The sequence below is a fragment of the Symphalangus syndactylus genome, chromosome 1 (assembly GCF_028878055.3).
Source record: "Symphalangus syndactylus isolate Jambi chromosome 1, NHGRI_mSymSyn1-v2.1_pri, whole genome shotgun sequence".
Taxonomy (NCBI): Eukaryota; Metazoa; Chordata; class Mammalia; order Primates; family Hylobatidae; genus Symphalangus; species Symphalangus syndactylus.
This window is the reverse complement of record NC_072423.2, coordinates 86,608,418-86,635,225: the sequence shown is the minus strand read 5'-3', so window position 1 is coordinate 86,635,225 and position 26,808 is coordinate 86,608,418. Positions and strand designations below refer to the sequence as shown.

Here is a 26,808-nt window from a genome sequence, read left to right as displayed (position 1 = left end):
GTTTCCTGCCAATGGCAATGACCATAAGCAGCCCACTGCCCCACACTACAGCCATGAACTTCAAGACATGTTGGGGTTTTTTCTGGTGGGGATTTGTTGTTGTTGCTGCTGTTGTTGTTGTTTTTCTTTTTCAGACAGAGTTTCATTCCATCACCCAGGCTGGAGTGCAGTGGCACAATCTCAGCTCACTGCAACCTCCACCTCCTGGGTTCAAGCGATTCTCATTTCTCATGCCTCAGCCACCCAAGTAGCTGGAATTACAGGCATGCACCACCATGCCTGGCTAATTTTTGTGTTTTCAGTAAAGATGAGGTTTTGCCATTTTGGCTAGGCTGGTCTCGAACTCCTGGCCTCAAATGATCTGCCCACCTCTGCCTCCTAAATTCCTGGGATTACAGGCATGAGCCACCATGCCTGGCTGACATGCTGGGTTTTGATGGTGAATGTGTGAATGCCTACACCTGAGGACTATCAGGAGCCACTTTCAACACCATCTTCACATTTGCCCGCTTCTTCTGTGAAGACAATTAGATCAAATTCTGTCACATCCTGCCCCTGCTGAAGCTCATTTGAAATACTTCAGGAAACAGTAAAATAATCATTGTGATCTTTGACAACTTTTATGATTATAGCTGGCACTAGGGTCATCCTGATCTCCAACGTGCTAATCATCAGGCCTTTGAGGGCGAAGTCATCAAGTGGCAAAGCCAAGATTTTATCCATCCACTTGCGCCTCCCACCTAACTGCTATGACCTTCCTTTGGGATCCCCATCTTCAGACATGTGAAGTATCTCAGATAAATCACTGAAAGAAGACAAGTTGGCATCATGACCTGCACCATCTTTATTCCTATGCTAGAACTTTTGATTCAAAGTCTAAAGAAGGATATACAAGTTGCCTTCAGAAAGGCCAAAGGTAACTTCTGGGTTTTTGAGAGGCTGTAACTCTAGCTGAAACTTCTTGACCAATCTCCTCTTAAAGTCCTTAAGCTATCGAAGGAGGAGCAGGATGTGACTTCACCAGTCGCTCCTTGACAAACTTGCAAGATCAGTTGTTTCCCATTTGTGAACATCCTGCTCCTCCACCTGATTCATGTCTGCCTTTTTTCATCTATTCTGTATCCCAAGCCTCTCAGAACCTTCCTGGAACCTGTTTTCCAAGAGTCATAGAAATCTCAACATTGGAAGTGACTTTTAAAGTCATCTTGTCCACCCTACTCCACCACTCCTCTCCAAGTCCAAACATCCTTACCTAATGTTTCCAGAACTATTGTTTTTCCCTTCCCATCTCTTCTCTTGTTAGAACTGTCACTCTCTTTATCCTGAAAATTTTCACTAAGTGTTAAAAGGGGAAGATTTCAATTATCTTATTTGCATAATTCAAGATTTGGGATCTGTAGTGGTTCACGTATATTCATTTATTCTATAGAGAAAAAGTCAATTTAGTAAGCTAAAATTATAACATTTCCTAAAATTATTGTTTCATTGATTTTAAAACTGTTCTTAGGCTAGGCATGGTGGCTCATGCCTGTAATCCCAGCACTTTGGGAGGCCAAGGGAGGAGAATCACTTGAGCCCAAGAGTTCAAGACCAGCTTTGGCAATAAAGTGAGACCTCGTCTCTATAAAAAAGAAATAATAATAATTAAAAACTGTTCTAAAGTTATATATTGGGTTGTTATCTCAAACTTCTGTCATTATCTCACCTTTAGAATATAAGCCAAAAGTCGGTGAGCCCATAAAAGAGATTTGAAGCAGAAGACACATTCTCCTGCTTGTCTTGAAGGAGTAAGCTGCCTTGTTGTGAGAGATGTGGCCACATGGCAAGGACCTAATGGTGGCTTCTAAGTCAGTCCCTGGCTCACAGCTAGCCAGGAAATGGGCACCACAGCTATGCAAATAGCAGGCAAATGAATTCAACCAACAACCTGAAAGAGTTTGGAGGAGGACCTTGAGCCTCAGATGAGATTGAAGCCCCACACAACAACTCGATTTCAGTCATGAAAGGCCATAAGCAGATAACCCCTATGCTGACTCTTGACCCATGGAAATTATAAGATTTGTGTTGCTTTGAGCTGCTAAATATAGTAATTTGTTATTCAGCAACAAAAAATTACTTGTAAACTAAAAGTTAGGTTTAAAGCAGAGGCCAATAAGCTTTCTCCATAAAGGGCCAGAAAGTAAACATTTTAGGCTTTTCAGGCCAAATGACCTTTCTCACAGGTACTCAAGTCTGCCATTCTAGTGAGAAAGCAGCCATGGGGCAATACATAAACAAACGAGTGTGACTATATTGCAATAGACTTATAACAGGCAGCAGGCTAGATTTGTACTATGGATCATAGATTGTTGATCCCTGAGTTAATGCATATCCAGTACTTGGTACAGAGGTTGGCACATAGTAAGTGATGATTCCTTTAGTAATCATAATTATTGAAAGAAGAGAGTGAATCACATTGATTCTGGCCCATGATCATTGGATGTAATTACCTGCATCCCATGCTATCACTTGTCTTAGCCTCTTTAGGCTGCTATAACAAAATGCCATAAACTGAGTGGATTTTAAACAACAGAAGTTTACTTCTAATAGTTCTGAAGTCTAGGAAGTCAAAGATCAAGGTGCTAGCAGATTCCATGTCTGGTAAAGGCCTACTTTCTGGTTCATAGGTGGCACCTTCTCGCTGTGCCTTCAAGTCAAAGAAAGGGACCAGCAGCTCCCTGAAGCCTCTTTCATAAAGGAACTAATTCCATTCATCAAGGTTCTGCTATCAGGACCTAAGAACCTCCCAAAGTTTCCACCTCCTAACACCATCACATTGGTGATCAGGTTTCAATGTATGGATTTGGGGGGCACAGCTGCCATGCACCCTAAACAGGTGTCTGCTGCTCATGGCAGCTCCTGAAGTTCTGTCTGCTTTAATAAAGTCTTTGCTAGAGAATAAAATACCTAGGAATACAACTTACAAGGGACATGAAGGACCTCTTCAAGGAGAACTACAAACCACTGCTCAAGGAAATGACAGAGGACACAAACAAATGGAAAAACATTCCATGCTCCTGGATAGGAAGAATCAATATCATGAAAATGGCCATACTGCCCAAGGTAATTTATAGATTCAATGCTATTCCCATCAAACTACCATTGACTTTCTACACAGAATTAGAAAAAAACTACTTTAAATTTCATATGGAACCAAAAAATATCCCGTAGAGCCAAGACAATCTTAAGCAAAAAGAACAAAGCCAGAGGCATCATGCTACCTGACTTCAAACTATACTACAAGGCTACAGCAACCAAAACAGCATGGTACTGGTACTAAAACAGATATATAGACCAAAGGAATAGAACAGAGGCCTCAGAAATAACACCACACATCTACAACCATCTGATCTTTGACAAACCTGACAAAAACAAGAAATGGAGAAAGGATTCCCTATTAAATAAATAGTGTTGGGAAAACTGGTTAGCCATATGCAGAAAACTGAAACTGGACCCCTTCCTTACACCTTATACAAAAATTAACTCCAGATGGATTAAAGACTTCAATGCAAAACCTAAAACCATAAAAATCCTAGACGAGAACCTAGGCAACACCATTCAGGACATAGGCATGTGCAAAGACTTCATGACTAAAACAGGAAAAGCAATTGTAACAAAAGCCAAAATTGACAAATGGGATCTAATTAAACTAAAGAACTTCTGCACAGCAAAGGAAAATATCATCAGAGTGAAAAGGCAAACTACAGAACGGGAGAAAATTGTTGCAATCTATCCATCTGACAAAGGTCTAATATCCAGAATCTACAAGGAACTTAAATTTACAAGAAAAAAAAACAACATCAAAAAGTGGGCAAAGGATATGAACATACACTTCTCAAAAGAAGACATTTATGTGGCCAATAAATATATGAAAATAAGCTCATCATCACTGGTCATTAGAGAAATGCAAATCAAAACCACAATGAGATGCCATCTCACACCAATTAGAATGGCAATCATTAAAAGGTCAGGAAACAACAGATGCTGGAGAGGACGTGGAGAGTGTGGTGATTCCTCAAGGATCTAGAACTAGAAATACCATTTGACCCAACAATCCCATTACTGAGTATATACTCAAAGGATGATAAATCATTCTACTTTAAAGACACATGCACACATATGTTTTTTGCAGCACTATTTACAATAGCAAAGACTATTGCAACACTATTTACAATAGCAAACCCAAATGCCCATCAATGATAGATTGGATAAAGAAAATGTGGCACATATACACCGTGGAATACTATGCAGCCATAAAAAAGAATGGGTTCATGTCCTTTGCAAGGACATGGATGAAGCTGGAAGCCATCATTCTCAGCAAACTAACACAGGAATAGAAAACCAAACACCGGCCGGGCGCGGTGGCTCACACTTGTAATCCCAGCACTTTGGGAGGCCGAGGCGGGTGGATCACGAGGTCAGGAGATCGAGACCACGGTGAAACCCCGTCTCTACTAAAAAATACAAAAAATTAGCCGGGCGCGGTGGCGGGCGCCTGTAGTCCCAGCTACTCGGAGGCTGAGACAGGAGAATGGCGTGAACCCGGGAGGCGGAGCTTGCAGTGAGCCGAGATTGTGCCACTGCACTCCAGCCCGGGCGACAGAACGAGACTCTGTCTCAAAAAAAAAAAAAAAAAAAAAAAAAAAAACCAAACACCACATGTTCTCACTCATAAGTGGGTATTGAACAATAAAAACACATGGACGCAGGAGGGGGAATATCACACCCAGGGCCTGTAGGGGTGTGGGGGGCAAGGGGATGGATAGTATTAGGAGAAATAATGTATGAGGGGCTTAAGATCTAGATGACAGGTTGGTGGGTGCAGAAAACCACCATGGCACATGTACACCTATGTAACAAAACTGCATGTTCTGCACATGTATCCCAGAACTTAAAGTATAATAAAAAATAAAATTAAAGTCTTTTTTTATATATGCTTTTATTTTTCCATGATTACAAACACAACTGAATATCAAATGCACAAAGTAAGAATTATACAGAGAAAAAAATCAGATATGTTCATATATATATCACCTTTTCAAGGCTATTTCCATCCAGAATAACCTTGGTTTGTCAGGGCCAATAGAAAGAAGTCACAAAATCGCCTTTAGTCAAATTTGTGTGTTTGCTTTCTTCTATAATTCCAATACCTCCACCATCAATGACTTGAGATAGCTGCCAAGGTGTTATATAATCAGTGCCAGTGTCTTCATTCATTCTACAACGAAGGCTGTCACTTCACACTTGGAAGGTTGCACAGCAGCCAGGCAGAGGCGCTCCTCACTTCCCAGAAGGGGCGGCTGGGTAGAGGGGCTCCTCACTTCCCAGACGGGGCGGCCGGGCAGAGACGCTCCTCACTTGCCAGACGGCGCAGCCGGGCAGAGGCGCTCCTCACATCCCAGACGGTGTGGCCGGGCAGAGGCGCCCCTCACGTCCCAGACAATGGGCGGTCGGGCAGAGGCGCCCTTCACGTCCCAGACAACGGGCGGTCGGGCAGAGGCCCTCCTCACATCCCAGACCGGGCGGCCAGGCAGAGGTGCTCCTCACTTCCCAGATGGGGCAGCCGGGCAGAGGCGCTCCTCACTTCCTAGACGGGGTGGCGGCCGGGCAAAGGCTGTAATCTTAGCACTTTGGGAGGCCAAGGCAGGCGGCTGGGAGGTGGAGGTTGCAGTGAGCCGAGATCACGCCACTGCACTCCAGCCTGGGCAACTTTGAGCATTGAGTGAACGAGACTCTGTCTGTAATCCCAGCACTTCGGGAGGCCAAGGCGGGCAGATCACTGGAGGTCAGGAGTTGGACACCAGCCTGGCCAACACGGCGAAACCCCATGTCCAGCAAAAATACAAAAACCAGCCAGGCGTGGTGGTGTGCGCCTGCAATGTCAGGTACTGGGCAGGCCCAGGCAGGAGAATCACGGGAGCCCGACGCAGGGAGGTTGCAGTGAGCCGAGATTATGGCGCTGCACTCCAGCCTGGGCAACAGAGGGAGACCGTGGAAAGGAAGGAAGGAAGGGAGGAAGGGAGGAAGGGAGGGAGGGAGGGAGGGAGGCAGAGAGAGAGAAAAGAAAAGAAAAGAAAAGAAAAGAAAAGAAAAGAAAAGAGAAGAGAAGAGAAGAGAAGAGAAGAGAAGAGAAGAGAAGAGAAGAGAAGAGAAGAGAAGAGAAGAGAAGAGAAGAAAAGAAAAGAAAAGAAGGAAGGAAGGAAGGAAGAAAGAGAAAGAAAGAAAGAAAGAAAGAAAGAAAGAAAGAAAGAAAGAAAGAAAAGAAAGAAAGAAGAGAGAAGGAAGGAAGGAAGGAAAAGAGAGAGAGAGAGAAAAGAAAGAAAGGAAGAAAGAAAGAGAGAGAGAGGAAGGAAGGGAGAGAGAGACAGAGAGAAAGAAAGAGAGAGAAAGAGAGAGAGAGAGAGAGAGGGAGGGAAGGCAGGCAGGCAGGCAAAATAAAGTCTTTGCTATCATTTTTTGGAGGTCAGTTCACCTGCAGACAGGAAACATACAGAAAGTCGCCATTGTGGATTCTTAGCATTCTTTCTGAAGGTATTGCAAGAAATGTAACGAAACGGACAGTGTGTGCTAAGTTCTATTTGTACATTCATACTCTATGTATAAAATAAAGATTCACACATGTAATAAAACATTGACATAAGAAGAAAAAGTCAAATGAATAAAGCAGTTGGATTTCTGCCATTTAAATTCTGTAAATTTAGAGACGCCACAACATATATTCTATATTTTGGAGAATTACTGTTTGGACCCAAACTGCATCCCTAAGAATTCACATAATATTTTAGTAGATAGCTCACAGATGGACAGAGAGAGCTTACCGAGTCATACACTGTCAAAATGAGACACTTTATTGGAAATACAAGCATGGATGCCGGTTTGTCATTCATTGTGACTAATTATGGAAAAGAGAAAGTGATATTGATTTTGATCCATTTGCTGGAACAGGTGGCCTCCTGATAGCATCTGCTCATTTTGGTACATACGTATATGAGACAGGCATCAACTACAACACAGTTTATGGCTCAGGAAAGGCAGGTAAGAAAAAACAGAAATGGAGAGGACCAGATGAAAACATTAGGGCAAATCTTTGTCAGTATGGTTTAGAGAAGATAATACTTTCTCTAATACATTTTGACAAATATGATTGACCATATTAAATGTCCTGGTTTCAGATACATGTAAACTTTCCTGGAGAACGGCGCATATTTTAATGCAGTAATCACTGATCCTCCATATGGTATTAAAGCGTCTACAAGAAGATCAGGTTCACAGAAGGAAATATCAAAGGGGAGAGAAAAATGTCCAGGAAGCCACATTCCTGTTTCCTTGAGTTATCATCTGAGTAATATGCTTTTTGACTTGCTAAACTTTGCAGCTGAGACTCTCATGTTATTTGGAAGACGAATCTATTGGTTACTAGTAGAATATACTGTAGAATCTATTGGTTACAGCAGAATATACTGAAGAGATGACAACCCCACATCCCTGTCTGAAGCTCATTAGCAACTGTAAGCAGAAGCTTTTCAGCCACACATCAAGGTGCTTGATTACAATGGAAAATGTGAAGAAATGTGAAAACCGGGACCAGCATTCACATCTGCTAAGTGATCATTTTCTGACATACTAAGGTCATAATTTCTTCCATGAGAAATATAGTAAAGGGGTAACAAAAAGTATTGCTAAAGAAGAAAAATCCAGCCAGAAATGAAAATTAAGATTTGACACTGAAGAAATAATGATGATTTAATAGAATAGACATCCAGATGTGAATTTCATGTATGATCCAAAAAATGAATACTATTTTAAAATATGTTACATGAAAAAAATAAACACTACGAAGTAAATTGAGCAACTCTTTTAACGTTGTCTTTGTTTTATAGATGTTTTTGTTGTAAGCATTATAAATCTTTTGAACCTCATTTAATATATATTTGTACTTTTAAGTATTAATGGAGATTGACTCAAAACAGTTATATTTTTACAATTAACCTACAAGAAAAGTAATTTTTTTTAACTTTTAAGTGCAATGGTACATGTGAAGTTTTGTTACGTAGGTAAACTCATGTCATAAGGGTCTGTTGTACTGACTATTTCATCACCCAGGAATTAGACCCAGTACCCAATAGTTATCTTTGCTGCTTCTCTCCCTCCTCCTACCCTCCACCCTCAAAAAATTAATATTGTTGACTTTTTAAACATCTCTGCCAGATATGTTATAAGCACATAATAATGGTTATGAATTTATTTATTAGATAAATTTAATTTCATTTTGGACTGTAATTTATTTACATTGCCACTAGTGAGTCTTATTAAAAATCTCTAAATAAACAAGTAAATAAATTTGGGGGGCATGCAAATATTCAGATCATAACACCACTCATATCTGGAGAAGTTTGTTCTCGTAGTATGTTGCTGTGAGGCTCATCCACAGCCCAAGGTCATTTCTCTCTTCTTATCCCAGTCCTTTTACACCATTGGCCCTTTGCAGGGTAGATTTAATCAAAGGAATGCAAACTCTACTTTGCTAGGCTCTTTCCCCTAGGAGAAAGACAAGTCTGGCTGGCTTCTTTTTTTTTTTTTTTTTTTTTTTTGATGCTCTGTCTTCTTCCAGGCTGGAGTGCAGTAGCGCCATCTCTGCTCACTGCAACCTCTGCCTCCCAGAGTCAAGCAATTCTCCTGCCTCAGCCTCCCAAGTAGCAGGGACTACAGGCATGCACCACCATGCCTGGCTAATTTTTGTATTTTTAGTAGAGACCAGGTTTTACCATGTTGGCCAGGCTGGTCTCGAACTCCTGGCCTCAAGTGATCTGCCTGCCTTGGCCTCCAAAAGTGCTGGGATTACAGGCATGAGCCAACATGCCCAGCCCGTCTGGCTTCTTGAAAAATTAAGTGTCTTAGGAAATACATATGCAGCCTATTTGGGAGCAAGGCAAAGGCAGACCTTAGAGAGAGAAGAGTTTCTCTGCTCCCAATTGCCGCTGGATATAAAGCATCTTAGGCCCCTGGAAATAAAAGAAGTTTGCTTCTCCTTGTTTGGATCAGAAAGTCTGTGGAGCTGAACTGAGGAAACCCTGTGATCCCTGCCTGACAAGATCAACCCATGAATTCTAGGCCAGCATCAGCCATGAGACTAGGGACATCTGTGGGTAGCAGAAGGGAATGGGCTGGACTGGTTCTTTGACACAGAGGGAACTGGTTAGCTTTCTTCTCTCAAGAGGTCCAGAGGACAAACAAAGTAACCTACTGTCCATCCAGATGGAATGTGAGGCAGCCCCATCCTGTCTCGTAGCCCCTCAACCAACCCAGTGCCCAATCATCTATGGCTAGAGCTTGATAGTGAAGACACTGTGGCCATGGCTCAGTGCCTATACAGGGCAGGAGATGACTCATGTGCTCTACTGTCTGTGTTGAGTGGTTCAAGAGCCACCATGTCCACAGAATTTATGTCATTGAAGTCTGAAGTTCCAATGTTAGTGCTGCCTTTCTTTGTTAAATAGTAGGGTGCTGCTGGAGGAGCATGTGGGAAACCAACCACATGGGACCTGTGAGTTCCGATTTGCATAAGTTGATATGCATGAGCATTGGGACCACAAGGTAGGGTGGGGGAGATTTTTGCTCAGACACCTAGGAGTGTGTGGGGTGTTGGGTGACACGGTGTACCTGCCAGGACTACTTTTGAGCTTCTATCAGAGGGGGAAAAAAGTATAATGTACAGCTGAAGTGATTGTTTTCAAGAGTTTTAAGAGTGATGCTGGAGCCGGGCATGGTGATTCACACCTGTAATCCCAGCAGTTTGGGAGGCCAAGGTGAGCAGATCACTTGAGGTCAGGAGTTCAAGACCAGCCTGGCCAACATGGTGGAACCCCCACCCATCGCCACTAAAAAAAAAAAAAATACAAAACTTCTGCAGGCATGGTGGCATACGCCTGTAGTCCCAGCTACTTGGGAGGCTGAGGCAGGAGAATAGCTTGTACCTGGGTGGTGGAGATTGCAGTGAGCCGAGATGGCACCACTGCACTCCAGCCTGGGTGACAGAGCAAGATGCCATCTCAAATCAAAATAAAAATAATAATAATAAAAGAGTGATGCTGGGACACACAGCTCTGCTGCAAGGCCCAGCTAATAAAACAAGACCCAGAGTTTGGAGAGAGAGGTGTTTTGTTTTGTTTTGTTTTGTTTTGTTTTGTTTTGTTTTGTTTTGTTTTGTTGTTTTTGTTGTTGTTTGAGATAGGGTCTCACTCTGTCACACAGGCTGGAATGCAGTGGAGCCATCTTGACTCACTGCAGCCTCAACCTCCTGGGCTCAAGTGATCTCCCACCTCAGCTTCCCCAGTAGCTAGGACTACAGGCATGTACCACTGCACCCTAATTTTTTACTTTTTCACAGAGACAAGATCTCACTATGTTTCCAAGGCTGGTCTCAAACTCCTGGGCTCGAGCAGTTCTCCTGCTTCAGCCTCCCAAAGTGCTGGGATTATAAGCATGAGCCATGGCACCCAGCCTGAGGAGAAAGTTTGTATAGCCCTTTCTTCAGGGGACATAGCAGAGCCCAAATGCAGTGAGGACTGAAACTAAGAAAAGATCCTTCTCACATCTTGCGGATTTGGGTAGCCTTGTACTCAGGGCAAGGAACCAGTACTCAGGGCAAGACAGCCACAATCCAAGCAGAACCAGCCTCCTCAGGTGTAGCTGAGAAAGAGAATGTGCCTCCTTCCAGAGGTTTGCACGCTGCAGGTGTCACAGGCAGAGAGGAAGGGGATAGTGAACTCGTTCCATCCACATATGAAACACCCACTGGGGCCTCCCAGACGGTTTAGAGGAGGCTACAAGACTGGCCTTCAGTCTGCTCTGAAGCTGGCAAGGACAATAGGGCCACGAATCCAGGGCATTAACTCCAGGTGAGGCATGGAGTCTCCTATGTGTGAGGCATGGTCTTACTTGAGTAACAGTCACAAAGCAAATCCCTGTGAGTGGACACCCCCAGGTAACCTTCAAGCAGCCATTAGAGCCACCAGACTGTCACTCACAGGGGGAGACAGTCCCCACATGGCTGGACTAACAAGCAGAACTTTCCCTGGACCATTTGCTCTCCCTTTCTGAGGTTTCTGAACATGTTCCCGGGGCTGGCATGGGCAGAATAATGTGCTGGACGATTTATATTCATGGATGTGAATCTCCAGCGCTGTACTTTTCCTGCTCCCTGGTGCTCCCTTCAGGCCAACCAGTGTATAGTCCCTGCCCATAATCTCCCCACTTGCCTCCCACCAAACTGCTCTCTGGAGAGCCCCCGAGAGCCGCTATTCACACCACTATGCTGTTGTTACTGAATTACCAATCCTGTGAAAAATCCAGTTTTTCACAGCACTTGAAAATTGGAAAAGCTCTTTTGATGACCTAATGATCACACTGAAGCTTCTCAACAGCCAAGTGGGCAGGGAAGGCAATCACTCCCATTTTATGTGAGATAAAGGTGAGACCCACAGATGTTAAATGTCTGGCCCTGGGTCAGGATTTGAATCCTGGGGACTATTTTTGGTGTCATTTGGGAAGTGTCTGAGGGTTCACACTAACAGGATCTTCCTACATGGGATGGGCTCATTCCCGTGGGCTGTTGGAGGGATGCTGTATAACAGAGGAATTTCAGGCTTCAGCCACCAACCTGGCATGGACACCAAGGCATTGGGTGTCCTGGGCCTTTTTTTTTTTTCTTTTTTTTTTTTTTTTTTTTTTGAGACAGAGTCTCACTCTGTCGCCCAGGCTGGAGTGCAATGACAACCTCAGCTCACTACAACCTCCACCTCCCAGGTTCAAGTGATTCTCCTGCCTCAGTCTCCTGAGTAGCTGGATTTATAGGCACCTGCCATCATGTCCAGCTAATTTTTTTTTTTTTTGTATTTCTGTAGAGACGGGGTTTAACATGTTGATCAGGCTGGTCTTGAACTCCTGACCTCAGGTGATCCACCCACCTCGGCCTCCCAAAGTCCTGGGATTACAGGCGTGAGCCACCATGCCTGGCCGGGTGTCCTGAGCTTTATTGGAGCTCATGGCAGGTTGTCTCTTTTGCTCTGTGAGCCAGCGTGGGTGAGAAAGGACATGGTGCATGGTCTTCCTACCCTCCCCCATAGGGAAATACTTCAAAACACTCAGCAGCCCAGCTGCATCAATGCCTCATCCAGCAAGTCAGCAGGCGGCCCTTGCAGAGCATGCCCTTCCCCATTTCTGCAGGGCCACCTTGTAACTCACTGCAGGTCTGGGGCAGGATCTGGGAGACTCGAGTCCTTTTTACTGCCTGTGTGACCTGGAGCAAATCACCCGACCACTCCACACTTCCATTTCCCACCTGTAAAATGAGAAAGAGCATTCCTGCTGTATGTGGACTATCATGAGAATGAAATAGGAAAGTGAGTTGGAGGAGGCTTTGTACACTGTACCACTGTTACAATCCCAATACTGGCCTTCTGAGGCCCTGGCACCAGCCCTCCTCTTACTGCCCTCAGGTGCTCACCTGGACCTTTCTGGAGCCTTAACTGTGTTTGTCTCAGAGTCCATTATTTCAATCCACACTGTAGAGTGTGTTAAGAAAGGGTTTTGCTGTTGAAATAGAGTTTGCAAATCCAATATTTTCCCATCACAGAAAGGGAAACTGAGGCCCAAAAGGAGAAGGCGATTTGCCCAAGATCACTCAGAGAATTCGCAGCAGAGTTGGGAATAGAATTCAAGCCAAAAACAGGACCGGGCTCGGTGGCTCACACCTGTAATCCCAACACTTTGCGAGGCTGAGGTGGGCAGATCACAAGGTCAGGAGATCAAGACCATCCTGGCTAACACGGTAAAACCCCGTCTCTACTAAAAACACACACACAAAACTTAGCCAGGCGTGGTGGCAGGCACCTGTAGTCCCAGCTACTCGGGAGGCTGAGGCAGGAGAATGGCATGAACCCAGGAGACAGAAGTTGCAGTGAGCTGGGATCACGTCACTGCACTCCAGCCTGGCTGACAGAACAAGACTCTGTCTAAAAAAAAAAAAAAAAGAATTCAAGCCAAAAACAAATTATAGCTGAACCCTGCAGCCAGCCCTCCCCTAGCCTGTACCCCACTGTGGACACCACGGCCAGCACACACTCCCCAGTGCCGGTGAGACTGAGAGGGGGCCTTCAGCCACAGACTCAGGAAAGCTGCTTTGCTGGCTTGTTTTGCACCCTCTCCCTGGAGACCTCCGGCCTCTCCTGCGCATCACCGGATTATTTCTGGCTTTGAAGATGATGGGGTGTGAGCAGGCCCAGGAGGCCCAGGGGCAGGAAGTCTGACTTCTTCATAAACACAGACCCTGGTGCAGGGTCACCAGAAGAACAGAGGTGTGGAGAGGAAGGACATCCCTCCCACTCCTATACCCTGGGGCTGTCTCTGCCAGTCACCTTGGCCCGAAAGTAAGGAAAATGAGTAGCTGACAGGGTGCTAGAGGCAAGGATGGGGGCTGCTGGGGGTCCAGGGAAGGAAGAACGTCTCAGAGACCTGGAGAATGCTGAAGATATCATCATGTAGGGCAAAAGCTGAGAGCTCAATTACAGTCAATTTCCTTCTTTTTGGGGTCTCATGGAAGCCCCAGCAGGTGTGCCTAGATCCTTCCAAACAAAGCAGGCACAGACGCTCTGACAACAAAGGACCCCCAGCCAAAGGCCCACAGAGAAGGACAATCCACATGTCCTATCCTGCGGTCCTTGTGGTCTTGCTCTCACAGTGTCCATGGTGGACACTATCTGGACCCCCAGCTACCTGCCAATGTCCAGACCCACAGACACCTTCTCCACCAAAGGAGATATGTTCATCGGGGTTGTGACCCCTTACACACAGCGCTGGACCAGACAGAAGTCAAGTTCCAGCAGCCTCTGGAGCAGCCACTATGCCAACGGTGGGTCATGCTTTTTATCCCTGGAGAGGGAGAGAGGGAGAAAAGGAGGGATGGAGGGAGGAAAGGAGGAAGTGAGGGAGAGGGAGCCACCTTCCTGATCACTGTAGGCAGCTGGGGACTCCAGACCTGTCATACCCACTACAGGGCCCCTGACAGGGAGACCCTTGGCCAGGACAGCGCCCCTCTCCGTGAGTTCCCTCGGAGTCTTTGGGGGTTTGGTGAGGAGTAAGTTGGTGGAAGCCATAGTGAGGGACTGAATCCACACTGGGCTGTGTGTCTTCAAGACACTGTCACAGGCGCCATGACCCGGCAGTGGGAACACGCACCTGAGCATTAGAGGGTCTGTTCTAGTCCTAGTTCTCTCTGAGCAGCTGAGCAACTGCAAGCAAGGCCTTTTCTCTCTCTGGGTCTCAATGCCCCCCTTTGCACAATGCTAACACTCCTTAAATTTGCTGGACAGCAGAGCCTGGCAACTTCTGCCTGGGCGTGATTTCAAAATCACGGCAACTAAAGGCATGAGAGGCAAGATGTATCTTCATGGGCACATTCACAGAGAAGGTAGCCCCAGACCCAACCTTGTCAGCAACACAAATTCAGCTTTCATGCATATCTGAACTGTTTCCAAGGCTTAACTGGTTTTGAACCAGACTTCAATCTGTGAGCCAGCAGTTCCTCTCCAAAAAGATGCCTAGGAAGTATTTAGCTACACTCCTCCTGCACCAGGTCTGTCTTATTTCTTCCTGCCTGAGTTTTTGTCGAAGGCATGTGCTGTGTGTCTTTTGCATCTACTCATCACTGTCTGCTTCTGTCTGTCTATGCAGGTATCTGCCTGTCTGCCTAGGCCTGCACCCATCTGTCTGCCTGTGTATGTGACTACCAGTCTCTCTATGTGTCTGTGTCACCTGTGTCCTTATCTCTTCTACATCACAGTGCCTGTCTCTGTGTGTATCTGTTTCTGCATCTGAATAACCTATCCCAGTCCATGTGTCTTCCTGTTTATGTGTCCCATCCACTCCATAGCCCCTCTGTCAGGTGCCTGCCTGAGTTTGTAGAGCTGATGCTGTTTATGTGCCTCCATTGCTGTCAGCCTCTCTTTGCACTACAATGAGTCTATGTGTGTATGTCTGCCCACCTGTCACTCTGTGTGTCTCCTTGTCCATCTCTAGGAAACTGCAGTCTTTCTCTAAGTCTATCTGCGTGTGTGTGTGTGTGTGTGTGTTTTGTGTGTGTGTGTGTTTTGTGTGTGTGTGTGTCTAAATCTCTAGAATTCTCCCCTCCCCCAATGCTTCTTTAAGCAAATGTACATCTACATTCAGTCCCACCTCTCCTTTGCTCCTCCCAAGGAGGGACTCCCTGGGGCTGTTTTTTGTGGCTCTTTAGAATGCTACTAACCAAATCTAACTCCTTCTGTCCTTGACCCTCTCTAAGATTCAAAGCCCTCCTTTTCCTGAATGCCCTGAGTCCCCTCTCTTTGCTGTGGCTGAGGCAGAAGGGGACCAAGACTTCCTGCCCAACATCACTGTGGGACTGCAGATTTATGACTCCTGCATCTCAGGGATCCAGGCTCTGGGGAGCACCCTGGTCCTGCTGTCCAACCAGGTTCCACCCACAACCAACTATGCTTGTGGCTCCCAGCAACATCTCCTGGTCGTGGTTGGAGGGATGACCTGCCTGGAGTCAGAGCCCATGTCTGAGCTGCTCTCCATCTACAGAGTCCCTCAGGTGAGAGACATGCCTGGAAAGAGAAAACCACTTAAATACTCTGGCTGGGCACACAATGACAAAGTGCAGCCTGGTAGAAAGATCAGATTTATCACCTCAAAAAAGTTACTTCCCTGGGCCTGGGATTTCCCACTTTCTACAAAACGGGAGGCGAGTACTGGACTAGAACATTTCTGAATGCTGGTCCATAGACTAGTGCTGGTTTGCGGTGATCTTTCTCTGATTTGCAACAGAATGACAAAGAAAAGACACAGTGTATGCACATGTGGATGTGAGGTCACCAACCCTCCTTAGATGGTGGTTTTATCACGAACTTTTTTGTGGCAAAATAAAAATTTGGCAAACTTAGGCTAAACTCCCGTAATTGTCCTACCGATGTCTTAAACAGCCTGGAATCCCTGGAGTTAATAATCCCTGGAGGCCCTGCACTCGCCAACCGACCATGATCTGAGGGCTGATGACAGCATCTAAGATTTATTACCCAGGCTAGGATCATCTCATTCCTCCTTTGCAGCCTTCCCAGAAATTTGGAAAGTTGAACAAGTGACAAACCATTCCACTGGATTTCTTGATGTTTCTATGAAACGTTTGCCGAGATTTCAGTTTGATCTTCGATATATACTAAATCTGTTAGGCAGGGAGGCAATGTTTATGAAATTATTTCCCAGTTGAAGAATATTTATTTCCCCTAGCATGCCTGAAAGGTAACTGACTATCTGATTGTGACCTTTAAAACTCACCCCCCAAAAAATTAAATATCTTCCCTTGTAAATTCCACTGAGGCTTCAAATGCCACAATTAAAAATATACAGTCAGATGCAAACAGTTTATTCTCTAGGAGGAGTGATATGTACATATCGTCAGTCAGTCACACCCTAGTAGAAATGAGTTTATCACATGCTTTTTTTCTTTTGCAATATTGGCTGAGAGTGACTCTAATAATAACTATATCTATCATTTACTGGATATTTACTAGCAGAAAGGTGATTTTTAGATCCTTTGCATGTGTTCAAATCCTTAAGATTAAATAAATTAATACATGTAAAATATTTAGAAAAATGCCTGGCTTATAGTAAGTGCAATATTAGTAGTTCCTATTGCTATTATCTTATATTATCTCATTTAATCTTCACAGCCCTATGAAATAGATACTATAATTAGTCCCATTTTGCAGATGATGACATTGAAGCTGAGAGGAAATGTTACTTGTCCAAAGTCACATAGCTAATAAATAGTAGTCTGAGTGTTAAAACCCAGGAAACTTGATTCCAGGGGAAAAAGAAAGTGCACAAGCAAAGAGTAGGGAAACTGCCCTATATAAAACTGCTCCCTCTTTTTATACTAGTTACTATTTCCAAATGTTTACTGAGCACACCACCACTAGTGGTGTAGAGAATTGTGCTATAGCCACATGCACCATGAGGCACATGTGAGGCCATAACCCTATCCTCAGGGATGCTCGCACTCTGGAAGAGAAGGCAAGCATGAACTCATATAACCATAACTCCAGGGCACCCACATGGCTCTTAAAAGGCCTATCTTGGGAGAACTCGGCAGAACAACGCAGCCTCAAGCCTCCAAATTAGCATGTTAGGTTACAGTGGCTTAGAATGATATCTTCTAAGTCAGACCTCAAGACATCTAATTGACAGGATTGCTGTTTCTAGTTTTTTGTTTACATGAAAAGTCTTACAAAGGCATGAAAATAAGTCACTTTTTTAAGATCTTGATTGCCCTAACTAAAAAAGTTGAAGTGCATGAAATTAGTACAATCCCCATGCCTACAGGCTGCTTTGAGGTCTCATTCAGCACAGCAGGTGGTATTAGACCCAAGACCATTCTCCCCACAGTGCTAGAAGAGAAGATGCCTACATCCAAAGTGAGTTCAGTTTTTAGGGGCTCTAGACCTAGGAGTGTGTGACCTCCAAGGCTGATCCTTAGGAAAACGAATTTAGATTGCCTGAGGTCAACCTCTTCACAAAGGACCCTTGGGCTTGATGCTGGAGAGATGTGGGAGGTGAGCCAGGCATATCCTTAGGACTGGAATATATCTAAGCGAGTCTCTCTCCTACATAGGTGATAACCCAATCAACTAAAAAGTGGCTCAACCTACCTGAGTGTTTCCATCCTTTATAAGGGAGAGGATGTCTCAGCTGAGCTAAACTTTGTTTGTCTAGGCAGGTCTGACTTCAGAGCCACAATGGTCCAGTTATTTCTTTGTGCCACAATGCTAGGCTTATAGATAATCCTTCTGAGAATAATTTGGCTTCAGATAGAGGCTTTCTGTAGGGAGAGAATACACTGACCAGCCAACCAATGTTGGTTACATTTAAAGTTACATTTCTCACTCTTAGTAAGTGGTGTCTGGTCTTGGCAATGATTTTGGGAAACCTGCACCATTCCTAGCCTATACTAGTCATTTCTGGGTGAGTTCCTCCTTCTTGAAACTATGACATCATCTTGTTGCTCATGTACCACTCACCAGGAGATCTCTGAGATTGGCAAGTAGGTTTTGCTCATATTAGTATATGAACCGGCATGTAGCTGTTGTTCAGATCACATCTGTTGAATGGGTGTGAACTGAGACATTTCTGAAGCTACAAAGCAGATTGTAACCACCACTGGCACCTCAATGCTTAATATATGCTAAGAGCTACCTTTAACTTGCTAAAAATCCAAGGGAACTCCAAATGTGTTACATCTTAAGAAATTCTTGAGGATTTTGCAATAGCCCTTGCTGTTGCCGACTCTGGTTTTCCAAAACCCCAGAGTCCCTAAAAATCAAAGGACCTACCTCATTTCACACAACTCACCAACAGAGATCACTGGACAGAGGTGGGCTGGGAAGCCAAAGAGCTAGAAACGATGAAGGGCACTGGCTTGACAGTCAGCAAACCTGGATCTTATGTATGCTACTTACTGATTATGTGACCTTGACAAATTGAGTCATCTGTCTGAGCTTCACATTCCCTCATCTACAAAACGAAGGTAACAAAGGTTAATGATAATGTATTTGCCTTTAGAGTCATTGTGGATATTAACAATGGAATAACCAGGGCCTGGTACTTAACGAACCCTCAATGACTGTTAGTTGGAATTGCTATTAGCGATAATGATGATACAATGCAAGCCTGGAAAGAGCAGTTAACTTTGGAGAAAAGCTGGCTCCCACGTCCTCTGTGTAATTTTGCCCAATATAGGAACAAAGACTCACCAAAAACTTTAAAGTAAAAGAACTTGTCTGCACATATCTGGTAGGACAGCTTCCTTATGGTAGGCTGGGAAAAGTCTGACAGTGAGCCCCTGCACTGACCTGAGGAGGCTGTAGGGGAAGGAAAGCAGGAAGAAGATGAGCAGGAGAGAAGAAAAAAGAACAGGCATTCACTCATGCACTCAACAACTAAGATAAATTGAATGGATCCTGCTTAGAATCTGATTGGAGAGAAAAAGGCATGAACTTCAACGGTCTGAAGTAGTAAGAGTTCAGTGATGATGTGACGAAGGTAATGATCCCAGGGCTGGCATGAACCAAGAATTGAGAACTAGATCTCAGCTTGAGGAGCAGGGATCAGGGAAGGCTGTACAGCGGGCGTGGGACTCCTCAATAAACAAGCCATACTGTGTTTTGTTCTTATCCTCCTTTATCAAAAAAAAAAAAAAAAGTACTCTCTTAATTTCATGACTGTTTCTTAAGTGTAATATTCAACTGACCATAGCACAGCCTTCCAAGTAACTGGAATTACAAGCATGAGCCACCACACCCGACTACTTTTTGTACTTTTAGTAGAGACAGGGTTTCGCCATGCTCGCCAGGCTGGTCTCGAACTCCTGACCATAGCTCCTGAAAAGTTTTTTGCTAATAAACAGGTTAAAGAAAACTTAATACATCATATGGGCACCCGCTAGGTCTGCCCACCAGAAATCACACTCTGCACTGACAACCCCTTTCCCTCTGCTCCAAAAGCCTCCCAGGTTTCCTTAGGCAGGAGAGCTGGAGAGCTTCCAGGTCAACTGGACTCACCTAAGATTTTTATGTTACCCATCCCCTGATATTAGATTTTGTTATTTTGCTTTACTTGTGTTTCTTCTAAATAGCAAATAACCGGCTTGATTTTTATCCAGTTTGAAAATTTCCCATCTATTGCAGTCAAAATCTTTACTCAGCTGCCCCGTGACAGAAGAGCTCAAGTCTCCCCTCTTCACCTTTGAAAAGGAAAAACCCAGATGAAGGGGCTGCTTTCAAAGGAGTGGGAAGGGATAACGAATGGTGAAACACCTGAAGGACAGCCACAGCAGGAAGCTGTTTCCATCCTTGGGAGAGGAAGCAGAGCTAAGGAAGGCAGCCACTGCCCACCTATGGCTGAGCAGGGAGAAATGAATACCTCAACCTCACTTTCCCCCTACTCCCAGTCTCCCAGCAAGCCTTCTACCAGAAGGCAGAGGGCAGGGCAGCCCTTTGACACAATCCACAAAGATCAGCCCTTCTGGAGCTCAGAGCTATTACAGAGAAACCTGGAGAGTGCATCAAGACAGGCAAGTAGAGAATACAGCACACTCTTCGGAAGCAGGGCAATGTAACCTATCATTTAAGCTGACTGCTGATATGGTTTGATGCTATTCTGCCATCTTATATAATCTCTATTTATTATGCTGGGTCATTGCTTTCTATTAATATATCTAAAACTATAATAATAGAAATAATAGAGATTTTTACTTAGTTTTCTAGTTCTTATGCTTTCTCCTCTTTTTTTTTTTTTTTTTTTTTGAGACAGTCTCACTCAGTCACCCAGGCAGGAGTGCAGCGGTGCAATCTTGACTCACCGCTGCAACCTCTGTCTCCCGGGTTCAAGCAATTCTTCTGCCTTAAGTAACTGGAATTACAGGCATGTGCCACCACACCTGGCTAATTTTTGTACTTTTAGTAGAGACAGGGTTTCCACCATGCTGGCCAGGCTGGTCTCGAACTCCTAACCTCAACTGATCTGCCCGCCTCAGCCTCCCAAAGTGCTGGGATTACAGGCATGAGCCACTGTGCCCGGCCCTGAATTTTTTTTAATTTGATCATTTTTTTCAATTGTTTTCCTTCTGCTGCTTTGGAATTTATATATCTTGTTTTTATTCTATTAACAATTATACAATTTTTAATTCACTTGAGCCTTTATCTTTCAAATAATGCCAAGAATTATACAATGTATAGAAAGAAACTAAGCCGTTAGCACATCTTTTCCTCTCTGCTTCTCCCACCCCCACTGGAAGATATGTTGGCATTCTTTAGTCCGCTGCATTCCTTTCTAAAAACGTCAATTGGTTTCTTAGGCCTGAGCCCACAGGTTTTCGAAGGACCTGGAAACAGCATATATCAAAGGCCAGTGAGATAATAATTAGAAATAAAAGGCAGAGAGGGAAAAATGAGGCCAAGTGACAAGGCTGGTGAGAGCATTTGTGGATCCCGAGCAAGTGTGTTCAGGCCAGGAATGTACAGCTCTGTTCCTTTCCCCCAGATCAGCCATGGATCTCAGCGCCCCCAGTTCTCCAACTGTTTCCAGTTCACATCCTTCCTCCGCACAGTGCCCAGCAGCACCCACCAGCCCTGGGTCCTGGCCAAGCTCTTGAGTTACTTTAACTGGACCTGAGTAGGCCTGGTCAGTTCTGACAACAGCAACTTTGAGTGGCTGGATCAGCAGCTGCAGAAGCAGATCGGGGACAAGGGTGGCTGCATGGCCTTCTCAAAGATCAGCAGTGTAGATGAGAGCATCAGCAGCACGGCCAGCGTCATCGCCTAAACCCCTGCTGCCACAGTCATCCTCTCTGACTGCTACCATTTTCACTTCAGACTCCCGGCAAGGGCCCTTCAGGAGAACAATGTGACTGGGAGGAAGTGGATCTTTTCCACCTCCTTCGCATATAACCCCTCGGTGCTGGGTGCCAAAGCCCACGAGTTGCTGAACGGCAGCTTGAGCCTGACCATACACTTAGGAATAATCCCTGCCTTTAAGGACTTCCTGTTGGCGCTGTGCCCAGCCCTGTACCCAGGCAACAGTCTGATGAGGAAGCTGTGGGAGCAGCTGCAGGGATACAGGGGGTCTGGATTAGGGGCTTCCACCCAAAGTGCCAGAGAAGGGGCTTGGCATCACACAGGGCTGGAGAACATGACCACTGCCCACCTGTCTGCCTTCAAACTTCCTGATCTAACTGCCACTTACCAAGCCTACCTGGCAGCCAAAGCCCTGTGGGTCGCCTATCAGAACTTGATGTCCTGCTCTCAGAGAGAGGGACCATTCCTGGGAGGCACGTATGCCAATGCATGGGAAGCCAGGCCTTCTCAGGTGAGCGGCCAAGAAGACTTTCCCAGTCCCTGCCAATTCCAGCTTTCTGTGAGCTTTAGACTAGCAGAGAGGCAGTGTGGCCTAATGAAAGGAGCATCAAATTTAGAATAAAAGTGATTTGGGCTCAAATCTCAATATGGGATTTCTCTGGGGCCTTGTCACTTACCCTTCCTGAGCTTCAGCTCTCTCCTATGTAGATTGAGTATAATAATAGTGGGTTGTTATGAAAATAAGAGATCATACATACAAATGCTGGCTGGTGATTAATGCATGTTACGGGTTACAGCTTTTCTCCAGGTGGTGTGCACTGCTGCTAATAAGGGTGATGACATCAAAACTGCCAAGGGCCTTAGAAATCTGCTGGTCCAACACGAAGCAGGGAGATCACAAAAAGGGGGAGACAGAGCTGGAAGAAAACGCAGCTGTCCTGACATCCAGGCCACTACATGCCAATGCTAATATGCAACAAACACCACATGAGATTCACAGTAAGAAAGAGTTAACCACAAAGTTAGAAAACTGGTAAATCTGCAACGTAAAACATCCAATCCAGCACCGACATCCATTCTTCATGGGCTGCTCAGGGATAAGGACAGGAAGGGGAGGGAGGTGGTCTTCTCCTCGTAGTCAGAGAGGTAATGCTAGAACAAGCTCAAAGAGATGAAATAGAGTTCAGAGGACAAAGACCTCAACCAACAACATCAAAAGAAGAGCACTGGGTTTTCCGCTAGAGGAAGAGCTGAGTCTGAGTGCTTAGCCTAGTCATCAGCCTTCTCTGTGTTTGAGGTCTTTTTTCCTCTCTGGTCATTAGGTACTTTAATCAAAAAGACCTTGGGCTGGGCACGGTGGCTCATACCTGTAATCCCAGCCCTTTGGGAGGCAAGTGGATCACTTCGAGTCAGGAGTTCAAGACCAGCCTGGCCAACATGGTAAAACTCTGTCTCTACTAAAAATACAAAAATTAACCAGGCGTAATGGTGCTGTCTATAGTCCCAGCTACTCAGGAGGCTGACGCATGAGAATCGCTTGAACCTGGGAGGCAGAGTTGCAGTGAGCCAAGATGGCACCACTGTACTCCAGCTTAGGTGACGCAGTGAGACTCCATCTCAAAAAAAAAAAAAAAAAAACCTGAATTGTATAACCGTGGCAGCCTTAGGAAAGTGGGTACAGATCAGTAATTTTTACAGTGTGCTTCTTGGAGCCTTAGAGTTCTATAGGGAGTCTTAGGTGCCCCCGCTGAAGGAACACTTCTTCAGGCAGTGAAAGGCTTGGGGATGGGGCTCTGGACCCCACAGCTGCCTACACCAACCGGAGATGCTCTATATTCTCTGCCTAATATATTAGTGTTAAGCATAAGATTTTACTTGGAAAAGATTTTTCTTGAAAAGTAGCAAATAATGGACTAGATAAGGGGTCAGCAAATTGTCTCAGTAAAGAGCCAGATAGTAAGTGTTTTCAGATTTTCAAACCATGCAGCCTCTATCACAACTACTCAACTCTGCTGTTGTAGTGCAAATGCAGCCATAGAAAATCCATAAACAAATCAATCTGACTGTGTTCAATAAAACTTTATTCATGAACACTGAAATAGGAGTTTCATGTATTTTCCGTATATCATAAAGTATTACTCTTCTTTTAATTTTTTTCAACTACTTAAAAATGTAAAAGTCATTATTAATTCACACATCACCCAAAAAGTAGGTGGCAGACTAACTTTAGCCTGCAGGCAGTAGTTTGCCTACCTGTGGACTAGAAAATCTCCAGCAGAAGGAAAGGAGATGATGACAGCTGCCTCTTCATAGCATTCATAAGACTCTTATTAAAGATACCAGAGATCTAGGTCCAACAGAGATAACTGGCTCTGACAGTGAAGGTCAGTTGTTAAATTTTCAGGAATTGTGCAAGTCATTTGTTAAACCACTGGTAGCTTCAACCTAGCCATAGTGGGAGTATTTACACCAGGGAAATCAGCAAATGCCAAAAAGCCTGGCTTCCTTTCTTAGCGAGCCAGTTGTTAAACATTAAGTACATATTGCAAATAGCCATGCAAAGTTTTAGAAATAAAGTCAAAGTAGAGCAAAAATCCTTTTAATATTAAAAGAAGGTTGTCTTAGTCCATTTGTGCTGCTATAACAAAGTAGCACAGACTGGGTAACTTATAAACAATAGAAATATATTGCTTACAGTTCAGGAGGCTGGGAAGTCCAAGATCAAGGCACCAGCATGCAGTGTCTGGTAAGGGCCTTCTTGCTGCTTTACATGGCTGAAGATAAAAGGTAGAAGGGCAAAAAGGGCCTACGTTAGTAGTTGCCTCCAGCATTTTTTTTTTTAGAGTAGAGTCTCGCTCTGTTGCCCAGGCTGGAGTACAGTGGTGTGATCATGGCTCACTGCAGCCTTGACCTCCCAGGCTCAGGCAATCCTCCTACCTCAGCCTCCTGAGTAGCTGGGACTACAGGCACATGCCACCACGCCTGGCTACATTTTTGTATTTTTTGCAAACATGGGGTTTCACTATGGTGCCCAGACTAGTCTCAAACTCCTGGTCTCAAGCGATCCTCCTGCCTCAGCCTCCCAAAGTGCTGGGATTAGAGATATAAGCCACCACATCCAGCCTCCTCCAGCCCTTTTACAAAGAACTAATTCATTCATAAGGGTGACTTAATCACCTACGAAAATGCCCCACCTCTTAGTACCACCACAATGATAATTAAGTTTCAACATGAATTTTAGAGGGGACAAACATCCAAACCATAGCAAAGATCTTCAAACTAGGCTCAGCCTCTTTAAGAAGGCTTTTAGGTAATTTCATCGGTGCTTATGTAGTATAAGTTCTTAAGGGCTCTAAGAAAAATAACAGTTAACACCTTTTTAGTGTTTTTTATGTTGAGTTATATGCTAAGCACTTTTATGTATTAATGCATTTAATTTTCAAGATAATCCTATGGTGTAGGTCCCCTTTTTACCGATGAGAAGGTTAAGATCTACAAAGAGCAAGATCTACAAAGTCACATCACTGATTCAGTTAGAGTGAGGAATGTCACCAGGAATCTTGGCTCAGGACTTTAGAACCAGTTCCTCCCAACCAAGTCATTTGTTCAAACTTCATCCTCTAGTTCTTATGAACTTTCATAGCCCAGTTCAACATACACACATACACACACACATATATTTGATTGGTGCAAAAGTAATTGTGTTTTGTTGTTCTTGTTGTTGTTTGAGACAAAGTCTTGCTCTGTCGCCCAGGCTGGAGTGCAGTGGTGCGATCTCGGCTCACTGCAACCTCCACCTCCTGGGTTCAAGTGATTCTTCTGCCTCAGCCTCCCCAGTAACTGGGACTTCAGGCATGCACCACCATGCCTGGTGAATTTTCGTATTTTTAGTAGAGACAGCGTTTTACCATGTTGGCCAGGCTGATCTCAAACTTCTGACCTCAAGTGATCCACCCACCTCGGCCTGGGATTACAGGCATGAGACACCACACCTGGCCTCAATGCATGCATTTTTATGCCACAAGTATTTACTAAGCACTTGTACTTTCATGCACTTTACATACTAAGCACAAGTATTTTCATGCACTTGGAGTAATGAGGGATACAGAAATGTACAAAATGTGTGCTTGCCTCAAGATGTTTACATTGTAGTTGAAAGAGTAATAAATAAGCAAAAATATTGGTATTGGTATTGGTAAAAATGGCACTTGCAGGAGTGGGAAAGTGATCCAGCTAATTTAAAGCAGAGGATGGCCAAAGGAAAAGAACAGTAGAAGGAAAAGTTGGAAAGGCGGGTAGGAGCTCTATTATAAAGAACCTCAAATGTCTTCTTAAAGAGTTCAAGGCTTCTGGAAAAGATGACCACCTCTTTTCCTAATTACAAAATCAAGCCAATCCCACCTTTTCCAAAGATGTTCAAAGATCAGACCACTGGATCTAAAGTCACTAGAGGGATTCCTGAAGGCACTCTGCCTATCTTCCTTTTGCTACTCTTTCTTTTTCAGCTTTATTCAGGTATAATTAACAAATAAAAATTGTACGTATTCATGGGGCACAATGTGATGATTTGATAGGCATATACATTGTGTAATGGTTACCATAATAAAACTAATTAACACATCCATCACCACCCATAGTCATCATTTGTGTGGGAGGGTGAGGGGAAATAAGGACACTCAAAATCTGCTTTCTTATCAAATTTCAAGTAAACAATACTGTATTATTAACTACAGTCACTATGGTGGATGTTAGATCCCCAGAACTGGTGGTTGGGATGGGGGATGGAGGATGAAGAAGGGGAAATATTGGTGCAAACTCCCTTTTCTGCTATTTAAGCTGTTCCCAAAAAGAATGATGACAGGGTTTTGATAGTCACATAATCCAAGAGTGTCTCAGCCATGAAGAGTTTAGAATACACTGAAAAGATACTTCTTAGTTTATATCTGCTTTACTGTGAATTTAATATTTTTATTATATATATATCTATATTTCTTTTTTTAAGATGGAGTCTTGTTCTGTCACCCAGGCTGGAGTGCAGTGGTGTGATCTCAGCTCACTGCAACCTCCACCTCCTGGGTTCAAGGGTTCAAGCAATTCTTCTGTCTCAGTCTCCCTAGTAGCTAGGCTACAGGCATGTGCCACCATGCCCAGCTCTTTTTTTTTTTTTTTTTTGTATTTTTAGTAGAGGTGGGGTTTCACCATGTTGGCCACACTGGTCTTGAACTCCTGATCTTGGCCTGCTAAAGTGCTGGGATTACAGGTGTGAGCCACGGTGGCCAGCCTAATTGATATATTGAAATAATCGTTCATATTCATGAGATAC

At 44.4% G+C, this 26,808-nt stretch overlaps 1 protein-coding gene and 1 pseudogene across 1 annotated transcript in view; one reads left to right on the top strand and one right to left on the bottom strand.

The window, feature by feature from the left end:
- OR9Q1 (olfactory receptor family 9 subfamily Q member 1) overlaps positions 1 to 26,808 on the bottom strand; it is a 155,257-nt gene that overhangs the window by 104,596 nt on the left and 23,853 nt on the right. The window contains exon 2 of the mRNA XM_055253503.2: positions 24,181 to 24,259. Within this exon, the coding sequence (XP_055109478.2) occupies positions 24,181 to 24,259 (79 nt within the window). The remainder of the gene's footprint in view (positions 1 to 24,180; positions 24,260 to 26,808) is intronic.
- LOC129491249 (tRNA (guanine(10)-N2)-methyltransferase homolog) lies at positions 829 to 7,747 on the top strand (annotated as a pseudogene).